The sequence below is a fragment of the Dipodomys ordii genome, unplaced genomic scaffold (assembly GCF_000151885.1).
Source record: "Dipodomys ordii isolate 6190 unplaced genomic scaffold, Dord_2.0 Scaffold53, whole genome shotgun sequence".
Classification (NCBI taxonomy): Eukaryota; Metazoa; Chordata; class Mammalia; order Rodentia; family Heteromyidae; genus Dipodomys; species Dipodomys ordii.
This window is the reverse complement of record NW_012267269.1, coordinates 6,571,541-6,583,845: the sequence shown is the minus strand read 5'-3', so window position 1 is coordinate 6,583,845 and position 12,305 is coordinate 6,571,541. Positions and strand designations below refer to the sequence as shown.

The following is a 12,305-nucleotide window of genomic DNA, read 5'->3' as shown; positions in this document are numbered from 1 at the left end:
TGAACCCAGGGCCTCATGCATGGGAGGCAAGCACTCTACCATTGAGCCACCTTCCCAGCCCCTCAGGATACTTTTGAGTGCTCTGATCCTCAGAGCTAGCATTATCAAGGGTTTCTAGTATGACTGGGTTTTTTTTTCCTGTTTTCATATAACAATTTCCAATTGTGTAATATTCATTGTTTTGGGAAGACTCTCAACCAGTGTTCCTCTTTTTACAGCTATGGAGTGACTGAAGCAAGGGAAACAGTAACTATAGTGGTACACATTCTTGGTTACATTGTCCAGAGACTGTCTATTAGAAATAAGTGAAACTGAGTTTTAAGGAGGAATCTTTGGTACCATAACCTTTCTGGCCTGGGTCTAAGATTGGCAGTGGGTCAAAATTCCAAAAAGAGAAAGCAGTTGACCTATTGACAGTGATATCTTCTCCCCTAAAATTTCTAAGCACAAACAATTAGCATTCAGGGATTGCAAATGCCTTTTTATTGCTTTTATCAAAAAGCTACAATAGAAAATGCTTAGCCAGGAATGGTGCCTCAAGCCGCCTACCTACTTGGGAGGAAGAGATCAGGGTTGGTTGGGGTTTGAGGCCAGCCTGGGCATTGAAGTTCAGAAGATTTCATCTCAATCAATAGCCAGGCACCTGCCATCCCAGCATAAATAGGATGATTATAGTTCAGGCTGGCTCAGGCCTAAAGCTTGAATGTATATCAAAAATAACTAAATCAAAAGGGGACTAGAGGAGTGGCTTGTGGTAGAGCCCCTCCCTTGCAAGTATGGGGCTCTTATTTCAAACCCCTGTACCAATAAATTTTGTTCAAACACAAAAAGCTTTCTTATATTGAGACCTAGTAGGCACCCATCTTTATATGTACATAGCTCATTAATTTTATAACCATGGCTAGAAAAACCCCAGTCATACATACAAAGACTTGATAAAAACATTATACCATTACATTTAGTAAAATACAAATGCTCTAAGCTTCAGTCTTCCTTCTTTCTTTATAGATTTGTCACTAAACTAACTATATGCAAGCTCTCTGAGGCTCAGATTCTTCATTTGTGAAATATGAGAGTTAAACTGAATGTCTACACCATCCTCTACAGGAAGCAAACAGGAAGAGTGAATGATCATGGGTTCTGCAAACCACTATTTCCTGTCATGTGACTTTTAAAGTCAGGCATCCTCTTAATACTTCATTTCAATCTGATATAAAACATAGTAACACCTACTGAGAGTCATGAAGATTAATGCTTTTAAATTACCAAACTTGGAGTCAGTACTTCCTTTTTCCAGCACCAGGGTTTCAGGGTTTTAATCTTACCAGAAGTTCTGCTTTGATTAGAGGACACGGTAGATAGATGGAGATGTCCTAGAAGCCAGATTGCATTTGACTGAAGACCAATCACTCCAGAGACACTGATGACCTTTAAATGAAAACTATAGTTCAAGGTAGGGGCAATATCCAAACTCTTTTCAATAAAAAAGCAACCCACAGAAAGTCACTAAATTTATGTCACTTTATTTATTGTTATAATTGTTGATATGTTTTATTGCAAGATGTAATATCATGTAATATCTATACACCAGGCTTTAATCATACAAATTTTCAATTAGTATTGGCTAAAGGACATAGTTAACTAATTACATAATTAACTACATAGTCAATCAGAAACTATCTTTCTCTCTGGTGTCACTTTGTCTCAAAGAAATTTTTACAAAATAGTAAAATTCAAAGAGTAGAGACTAAAGTACCTCTAGAAATGGAAGGAGATACTGCTTTTTCACTCATAACAAACATTATTAAATAATAGTTCAACTGATACATTTTCTCCTATATTATAACAACTTAAATTGCAAAATTCTTTTTTGAGCACATTAAAAGTTGTATATGCAAAGGAAATTCTTTTCAGAGATTTATGTTTGCATTTAAAGCATGTATTACAAAGTTCCTTCATGTAGTAGGTATTGTAATCGTATTTTACAAGTATGTTTAATGAGAAAAAAAGATAATACAATCTATAAACGCTAAAAAAGATCAACAATGCAAAGTAAGAATGCTTAAAAAAGAACTATGACCAAATATTACCAGTTGCTTCATGACCACTAACATTTTTTCAACTTCTTTCATTTTGTATTTTTAAATTTTATGTAAGGAGCATAAATAACTTAAAAATTAAAAAAAAATCTTAAAAGATAGAAATATTTCATTTTTTCCTTTCCCAAGAAAATAACAACCATTTACCCCAATATTTCTATAAGTGACATTTGAACTAGTGTCTCTTCAACATTCTTTTCAGATACTTGTCCTATTCTTTGATCACCTTCCATTTTTCCTTGTTCTGAGGGTCTGATAATCCCTGTAGGGTTAGGTTTTAATTCTTAAGGGAAATCAATAGCAACTTAACTCCAAAAATGCCAGGTTTGGGGCTGGGGACATAACTCAGTAAGAACACTTGACTAGTATGTGCAAGCCCTACGTTCCTTATCACTGTCAAACACACACACACACACACACACAGACAAACACGCATACACACCACCACCACCACCACAGCAACAACAAAAACAACAAGAAATAATTGAAAAACCACCAGCTTTTTGTTTTTTCTTTCTAGAAACAGTGTATGCTTGTCAGTGAATACAAGACCATATGTCACTCCCAATGCCCCTCAAACTCAGTATGAAAACAGAATTTCTGTATTTTCTAGCTAAAACATCTGTATCAAATAAAGGGAACAAAGACAAGAAAAGGAAATATTTGTTTTCCTACTCAGAGATCTTCAGTTCATTTTCTTTTATTTGTGAAAGTTTTATCAAGGATTTATTTTGGTCTAACAGGATTAAAGAGAAATAGAAAAAGAGAGATGCATTTCCTGCCTCCCATGCAGAAAACAGGAGTTAAAGTCTCATTCAATTTCTTTTCTCACCTGAGTTAAAGTTCTGATGACTTCATTAAGTCTGCCTTGGAAATGAGAAGACTGGATGGCTTCTGACTTCAACTAAAATAGTAAGAAGAAAGATTTGTCATTCTTCTCACCATAAATAATTACATTCAGTGTACAAGCAATCACTTTCTAAGTAAGTAGTAATATATCATATATCCTAATATTTCAAACACATAGGCTGTGAGCTGTTAAGGCCAACATTTCTACTTTAATTGTCATTGGTTTCTTAGCATCTGTTCAGTGTGGCAGTGGCAATCATTTTATAAACTTTTACTGTGTGAATAGAGGAGCTACTTTACAATTACTTATACATCTATACATACAGGTGCTTATTATGAAAAATATTTTAAGATACATTTTTGAAAAGAACACCTACACAGATACAGACTTAACCATTACAGATGCAAACTGGAGTCACTGTAAATGATTTGAATATCTTATCTCATTCAATCACTTTTCTCAAGCAGGAAAATTTTTGGAAAGTACCAAGATTAATCAGATTCAATCCTTGCAAACCAAACAAAACAGGGAACAAACCTGTACAGAAAAAATTCTTGGCACAGAGTACTATGTCATACAGCAAGGTATTGAGAACCCAGTGACTATCACCATGAGCATATATTTGTCTGTCTTCATCACATTAAGGAAATGATATTCTGTTCTTACCATGGCTTTGCATACACTTAAATTCCTGCCCTTCAACAGACAGTTCCTTTCTTTACCTGTATCACATCCCCTTCAGAACCCACCAAGGCCACTAGGCCATGAAGAGCTGCCAGACACAGCATTGTGGGAGTGCCCTGAAAACAAAGCATTGGAATCTGTTAAGACCAAATACTCCTTGGGTTTAGATCTATAAAGTTCATTATTACATAGAGAAATAGGACTAAATGGGTAGGATCAGCATAACCTGCATACTTGATTAAAAATGGCAATAAACTAAAATAAAGCAACAATTAACGATATTAGATTAGAAGTATCTTGATTTTTTTTAATTTTTCAAAAGACATAATGCTGTTTTAAGATGAAAGCATTGATAAAGTATCCAGTTTATAAAAAAATTCCAATGGTTGGCAGGATGCATTATTTATAAGGGATTAAAAGTGTGTGTCTCTTTCATCCACAATCACCCATTTTATTATTGTTAAGCTATATAGCTTAGCAACTCCTATAAATGATCCAATAAACTGGCTCTCTGTTCCTTTATGAAAATGTAAAATAGCATACAAGATATGACCACTACCTCTGCTAGAACAATTCTGATCCAGCCAGGAAGAAGTTTACTGCCCAAGACTTCAGCTTTTCCATGTCCACTTACAGATAAACCATGAACAATGTTTCCTAGTGCCAGTGCAAAACCTGAAGTCTGTATAAATAAGGAAACACAGAAGTAAGAAAATGAAAAAAGACAAAGATTAGGAATCTATCTATCTATCTATATATCTATCTGGATACAAGCATTTCTAAAAGTTCCTTTTGTATTTACAAGTTATATTTGTCATAATTTATTTACAACTAAATTGGTAAATCAAAGATTTATAGCCCAGCAACACATATAAACAGTAAATCAAAGATTTACAGATTTTTGTTATTGTTAAGTACAGAGAAATTTCTATTCAACATGTCAATTTATGAATACAATGCTATAGTTTTTTTGTTTTTGCTCAAGACTTTGGTTGGCAACAATAACTGCAAAGTCTAATTGCAACAAATTTAGTGGAAATAAGTAATTTATTTTAGGAAAAATTACTGCACTATTGAGCAACTTGGCTCAATTGATCCGAATTCTCAGAAGAGTTATGAATGAAACACCAACAGAAGGTCAATCAACTCCTAGAAAAGAAAACATCCCACTGACAGTGCAGCATATGAAAACGTCTATGCAAAATATATCTGACTGCAAATGAACAAGCACAATGTCATGGAGAGTAACAATATAATATTAAACTTAAAACCAGTGAATCCTGCCATAATCAACTTAAGGACAATACTAGGACTCTGGAGATAACTTTTCCAAAACAAAATTCACCTAGGGAGATTCTATGACATTTGTAACTAAACAAGTTTGTTTGTTTGTTTTTTGTTTTTGTTTTATTTGTCAGTCATGGGGCTTGAACTCTGGGTCTGGGTACTATCCCTGAGCTCTTCAGCCTAAGGCCAGTGCTCTACACTGAGCCACAGTGCTGCTTCCAGGTTTTTCTCTTTATGTGGTACTGAGAAATCAAACTCAGGGCTTTCTGCATGCAAGGCAAGCACTCTACCACATAAACCACATTCCCAGCCCCAAAGCTACATCTTAATTCTGAAAATGTTTAATGCTACCAGCTCAGTAGCATTAAGTACATTCATACTGTTGTTTAACTATTTTTAGAACTTTTTCATCTTGAAACATGGAAACTCTGCCCCCATTAAGTAAATTCCTCACTCCTTCCTCTGCCTAGACCCTGGCAACATTGACTTTGTCTCTATTGACTTTGAGTATTGTAACCTCATATAAGTAAAATTATATTGTATTTCCCTTGCAATTTGGCTTTATTCCACTTAGCACCATGTTGTTTAAATTTCCTTCTTAAGGCTAAGTAATATTTCAGAGGAGCTGTTATAAGGTTTATTAGTTGAGGTTATAAAAAGAGACTTTCTTACTTAAATGTGCTGAGCTTTGACTTCATCAGAGTTCTCTGTGTATTCATACTTTATATATTTTTTGTTAGCTGTATATAACTCTGATATTCCCTAGCCATCTACTTTAAGACTTAACAAATGCACCACAATGATTGAAGAGAGGAAAAAACCTATCAATACTCTCTCAAATGGTAAGATATGCCCGCAGAAGAATAAGATATGATGAGAAAAAGACATGTGTGACTGCTGTCTGCAACAATAGTCAAAAGTACCTCAATTCTAATTCTAGACAGACCAACAGACAGACTGACAGACAGACAGACAGACAGACAGACAGACAGACAGACACACACACACACACACACACACACACACACACACACACACTATCTCACCCTACGCTCACATTAAATCAATAGTCAGAGACAACATTCTAACCTGCTGGTTGTGCTCTACTAACAGTTGAAGTTTGTTCATAATATCTTCAGCCTCCGCAGCTTCAATAATGCCAGCACTGAATGCTGATGTACACACACAACTAAGGGTGTAGGCAAGGACCTGAGATAAGAAAAAACATGGTAGAAAAACCTTACTTTAGGGTACAAATTATGAGAAGATGGATTTGTTGATTCAGATATTCTGTGAAACTACTCCCCCTAGAATAAGAATTGGATTCAAGTACATTTGCCTTAGTCTGGGTACTATTTTGTTGTTTGACTTTTATTAGTATATTTCATGACAATTTAGGATGGGTATCACTATTCCTAATTCTCAGATGAGGAGTTTAAAGCCATTAGATTAAAATAGGATAATAATAGTTTAAATAGCCATTAGTTAATAATAGGATTCAAACCCAGGCCTTTAGGCTCTGAATGAAAACATTTCTTCATCTCATCATACTATCACATAGCACCCATCAACATGAGAAAGAAACGCATTATTATTATTATTATTGAGCCAGAAGCTGGATATTATTAATTGCCAAGCACTTTGTCTATGGTTCAAAAAGAGGAAATTCACAGAAGAAAACATTAAGATCCCCTAGGATAAATATTGGAGCCTGGTTAGAACAGGAATGTAGTTAGATAAATTGTGTAAAATAAGTATTACACTACCTACTTTATTGTACTAGTGTAAAAATGCTTATAAGACTGAATAAATAAATAAATTATATATATGTATGTATGCATATATTTGTACATATATGTATCTATATATTTATAAGATGGTTCAGAGTAGAAATAATATTGGGCATATGTCCCATATTAATCATTTATCAGCTAAGTAACTGAGCAAGTCACTTAATCTGAGTCTCAATTTCTGCAAATCAAAGCAAATCATCCTCTTCCTGCTACCTTATATGTTCACAATAAAACCTTTCTTTCTCAGGATGTTGTTTTGATACAGGGGAAAATTCAACTCTGAACACTATTTGATGCGTGAAAAAAATGTAGGCAGTTTCCACGATAGAAACTGTATAAAAAACATCAGAGGAGAAAAACAATAAACCTGTTTGCTTTAGGTCTTATTAATAAACCATCAAGGCAGACATGTATCAGTTGTAAAAAACCTTTTTCACTTATTAATCAAAATGTTCCTTGGCCACAAGATTTTCTCCTTCGTCTTGTAGAAATATGTATTTTTGAATTATGCTCTATGCTACCTTAAAAATGGAAATTTAGTACATGTTTAGAACAAAACATCAACCCTCGGTGCCCCAAAGAAATTCACCAATTCAACAGGACCTATTGCTGAAAGAGCAGGAGCTAAGCAGGGAAACACAGCAACCATTATGTGCCCATCAATAGCTCATGGGCAGGCGGGAATGAAACAGAAGCTGCTGTAATGAGAGGGAGAGTCTGGCCAGGCCACGAGGTCATCCCCTGCTCCTCCCAAGCAGAGCACAGGCAGCGCAGCTTCACCTGGACACAACAGAGACAAGCACAGCACATGCCCAGAATATTCCATCTAGATATGGCTAACACACATAGGCTGCCCATAAAATCCAATTCCAAATTCCAATTTGCAATCAGTACAGTAAAAGAAGTGTCCTCAATAAGTTTTCATGCTAGTGGGCTTTAAGGAAAAAAAAAAATCAAATGCCTTTCAACCTGCAGTTTCTTGAGCTTATTCCTAGCTATTTCTTCAACTTACGTTTTGCTCGAGTATAGTTCTAAAAATCCCCTTTTAACCTTCTTCCAGAAATTGCAGCTCTTCTTAGCAAGTGGCCTCAAGTGATGCTGACTTAGGTTTCTGTATTCACTAAAGGTTCTTATCTCCTATGCCACATTTAAGTCTAGGTTGATTTATATAGCCACACAATTTGAAAACCTCATGATCTAATACAGGTGGCTTGCCTCTCAGTTTTTTCTCCCTTACTGCACTTGAAATTGAGAAAGAATTTAATTTACCAAGTTATCAAAAATAAAAGAAGTTAGAAAATAAAGAGAAGCAAGAAAACAGAAGGTAGCCAAGGGAAGCAAAATGGAAGCTTTCTCTCCTACCTCCTGAAACGTCCTACTCTGGCTCCTGCTGTCATCGAGGTAAGCAGACAACTTCCGAAGTGATGCTGCCACATGAACACGCGACTCCATTTGGCTGCTGTGGCTCATGAGGGACAGCACAAGTCCAACTCCCAATATACAGCCGGTGCTTGGATGCCCAAAAAGATGAGGTGTTAGAATCGCAAGAAATCTACACTACTCTGTACTTACCACAAAAATTTATACTACTCTGAAAATTCAACTCAGAGGTGAGATGGCAGGACATATACCAAACATGGAACTGTGCCCCATAATTCATGAGAGGTATAGCCTGATCTGGTCTCTCCTCAATGGGAAAAAATTTCTATCAAAACAGGTATCCAAGGCCAGGCATTGGGTGGCTCATGCCCATAATCCTAGCTACTCAGGAGGCTATTCAAAGCCAGCCTGGGCAGCAATTTGAGAGATTCTTTATCTCCAATTAACCAGCAAAAGCCAGAACTGGAGTTGTGGCTGAAATACATGAGTTCTAGCCTTGAGTGAAAAACCAAGGGACAATGTCCAAGCACTGAGTTCAAGCCCCAGTACTGGTACAGCAACAAAAACAAAAATAGACATCCATGGCCTGTACTAGAACTGGGTATCTTCCAGACAAAAACCAAATCCATGGGACAGTTTGACTTAAACTCTACAATGGCAAGGGAGATATAAATCAGCTTTATTTCTTCCCTGACAGAAAAGCTATAGTCCTCTTTGCAGCCACCTATGTTGAGTGCATTCTCAGTATCTACACAAAGAGAAAAAAGTCTAAATTTCTTCATGAGCTGAGGATATCAATGCAAGGCATGGTTATGAGGCATAGCTAAGTGCTTCATGTTTCCTAGTCAACTTCAACAAGTGGAATTTCTTTTTTAAAGAAACTGTGTATTCATCTGTGCACAATGACATTAATCCTTCTCTCCCCTCTGATCTCTCAGAGTACCACTGGGTCAGAAGAGAAAATGGACAAATGACAGGCTTGTCAAAAGTTACCCCATGTGACAATTCAATTGGAATCTGGGTCTTTGTGCCCCAATTCTCCTGAAAGAATACATAGCATTTAAAGAAAAGAATTGTTCTCTCAGAAAACTTTAAGCTATGATAAGATAATGCAGCTTGTGATCATTTTTTACTTTGTAAAGTTTTTGCCATCATTGTTGCTGGCTTTTTTTTTCTTCCCAGAAATTGTCTGGGCTCTGATTTGGCTTACCTCTTGTCATGATCTAAGTCCCTCAGAAGTGTATTCCAGGGCATTTCTCCACTAACATATTTTATTGTCCACATGGGATGTCATACTTCTCTACATAGGGTCTATACCCTAGGCTAGCATAGAGACCCTTCTTCATTTTATGAACATATTAGTTACTTCCCCAAACCTCTGTGTATCCACATCTGACAGTAGAGCCCCAATAGAATAGACAGGCTACAGAGTTTGCTCAAGTACACACAGAAAGATTTCAGCAGGATTTGACTAGTACGGGTTCCCCACCTTCTGCCAAGCCCAAGGACCCTCTTTATGTTGTTGACATCATGATGGGATGTCTAAGTAGGTTTATCCAGTTTCTACTACAGAACATTCTGCCATTAGGATATCCTTTGTAAAGAAGTTGCCACAGCAATCATCCATCATTAGGCAGGACCGCTGCTACAGTTTACATTAACCTAACAAGTTCAACTAGCATAATGCTTTCCAACCAGTTAAAGCAGTATCTAACATCCAAGCATGGCAGGCTTTCTGATAAATCACATTTCTGGAGGAAAGGCGCCTCTTCACTAGTATGGGTTTAGAACATTTAGAGCCTCTGTTCACAGGGAACACAGGGAAGCTTCTTAGCTATCTTGTATATTACTGTATATAAAAATGACAGAATTAGATCACGTATATAAGTAGACACAACTTGATTAATTTTTTTGACAAATTTGACTGTTGCCTTTCCTTATGCTTAAGATTTCAAATATTACAAAAGGGACACCTTCCATAGCCCTGTAGAAAACTCTTTACTATTGCCCCATAGACCCACCTTGTACTTTCTACATTTTTAATTGTAATTGCTTTATTTGTTTGTTTTCCCTGTGCTTGTACTGTGCCTTGAACTCAGAAGTCTCACCAATTTTTCTGCTTGGACTGGTTTTAAACCTTGATCCTCCAGCTCTCAGTCTTTCTGTAGTAGCTAGGATTACAGGGGGTGAACCTCTGGTACCTAAAACATTCTGATGGAGATTATTTGGGAGGGGGGAAATCATTTGATTTGTATCTGTTCTCTAACCTGAAAGTTTCATGAAGATGAGGAACTTTTCTGTTTATCCTCACTACAGTATCTAAGGCACTAGAACACAGGCACTTGGTTATTATTTACTGAATGATGAAGTGACCATATGAAGGATTTTAAGAGAGCCAGAGCAATACAGAAGATCTACTGAACTCACCCCATCCCACTCTACTCCCAATACAAACTTCATGCTTATGTTTAGACTGAGGCAAAAGTTATACGTGCTCAAATTCACTGAATATACATCTAAAGTTTAATCATGAAAATTTTACTTTTTGCCAGAATAAGAAAGATGGATATGGTAAATAAGAACTAGGAACAAGGTGCTGGTGGCTCACACGTGTAATCCTAGCTACTCAGGAGGCTAAGATCTGAGGATTGCGGTTCAAAGCCAGTCCAGGCAGGAAAGTCCGTGAGACTCTTATCTCCAATAAACCACTAGAAAATTAGAAGTGGTGCTGTGGCTCAAGTGGTAGAGTGCTCGCCTTGAGCTGAAGAGCACAGGGACAGTGTCTAAGCTAAGAGTTCAAGCCCCACGACTGACCAAAAAAAAAAAAGAACTGGGGTTCATCTTCCTCAATAAACAGGCGAGTGTTTAGATCCTATTTTTTTTTAATGTATCCTGGACTCACAAAAATCTCTGTCCCCTGGACCTAAGGTTCCCCCCTTAGCATCTCAAAGTATATAGGTAGAAAAACTTAAAAACAATGACATATGAGTTGCTAGCCCACAGTTAGGTAAAAATGTTCATAGCAGCCACCATTCTCTGGCAATTTTACAACTCTATTTGTAACTACCATATAACTTAATCTACTTGGGTAATCTATGTATGGATATGCATGTGACAAAATAAATAATAGCGTGATATCCTCAGATGTTCTCAGCTCAGATCTTGACATTTAGTCTTTTCATTCCATATACAGATAATCAATTGGTCATCTAGTAGTTCTCTTCTACTTTTTCTTAACTACCAGCATGTAGTTAGAAAGTATCTCGGCACTTGATTCCTTCTAATTTCCAAATGTTCTATATTTTAATGTGTTTATTTTTGTCGTAAGTCTTCAAGAGTACCCAGGTGATTAGCTCCAAACATTTACCTCATCTTATATTCTTTATCAACAAATAAAATCTTGGGCAATGGTAGCATTCACTTTTTTTGTCCATTGAAAACAAATACTTAACTGTTGATATCTCTAACACATGAAAAAATTATGATCTTAGGTATAAAACTGAGACTCTGGAATTGTTAGTATAAATTGTCTACAAGAAAGTTAAAAATTAATAAAAAATAAAAATTATTAAAAGAGTTTCTATGTTTTAAATTTCTATCCTATATGTCATTACTTATTTGCTCTGAATATACTAAAATATCAATAGCAAAAAAGAAACTCTGAAAAGCAAAGCAATTCCAACACATTTGTTGTTATGTCAACTGAGATATGATACATTCCTCTAAACTAACAATAAATGAATGTTGAAATCCTTGTAATTTGATGGCAATATTGCAGAATAAGTGCAAGGTCATCTAATAATTAGTTCTAATGACATTCAACATTGTATAGCAGTTTGCTCTTTACAAACTGCTACACAAATGTTATTGTACTTGTAAAAGCTCAATAGTAATTAGCCTACTCTCAAGTCCTTGATGGATATAGCATGTGGACAGCTGTGAGGACTGCAATGGCAAACAAGGAAACACTAGATGGCAGCAAAATGTTAATGATAAGGACCACACACTACTCAGCCCAGGTTGCTCTGCTATTTCAGCAAGGATAGGCCCATTAAATCCGGGAAGCATGGTGAATTTGCTCTGGGTGAAATCTGTCACTTAACGTAGGTAGCATGCTCCCATTTCCAACACCATCTCATAGTAACACTTCCACTTTTTGACTGGAGGTAGGACTGTCCTAGACTCCTGCAATTTCATTAGACAGAGGAATAT

The 12,305-nt window shown here is 36.3% G+C and overlaps 1 protein-coding gene across 2 annotated transcripts in view; it reads right to left on the bottom strand.

Annotated features, from left to right (window-relative positions):
• Focad (focadhesin) overlaps positions 1–12,305 on the bottom strand; it is a 274,302-nt gene that overhangs the window by 34,951 nt on the left and 227,046 nt on the right. For both annotated transcript variants that reach the window (XM_013020828.1, XM_013020829.1), the window contains 6 exons: positions 8,076–8,223; positions 6,010–6,129; positions 4,193–4,315; positions 3,672–3,749; positions 2,932–3,003; positions 1,326–1,428 (listed from right to left, as the gene is read on the bottom strand). In XM_013020828.1, coding sequence (XP_012876282.1) covers positions 1,326–1,428; positions 2,932–3,003; positions 3,672–3,749; positions 4,193–4,315; positions 6,010–6,129; positions 8,076–8,223 — 644 coding nt within the window. The remainder of the gene's footprint in view (positions 1–1,325; positions 1,429–2,931; positions 3,004–3,671; positions 3,750–4,192; positions 4,316–6,009; positions 6,130–8,075; positions 8,224–12,305) is intronic.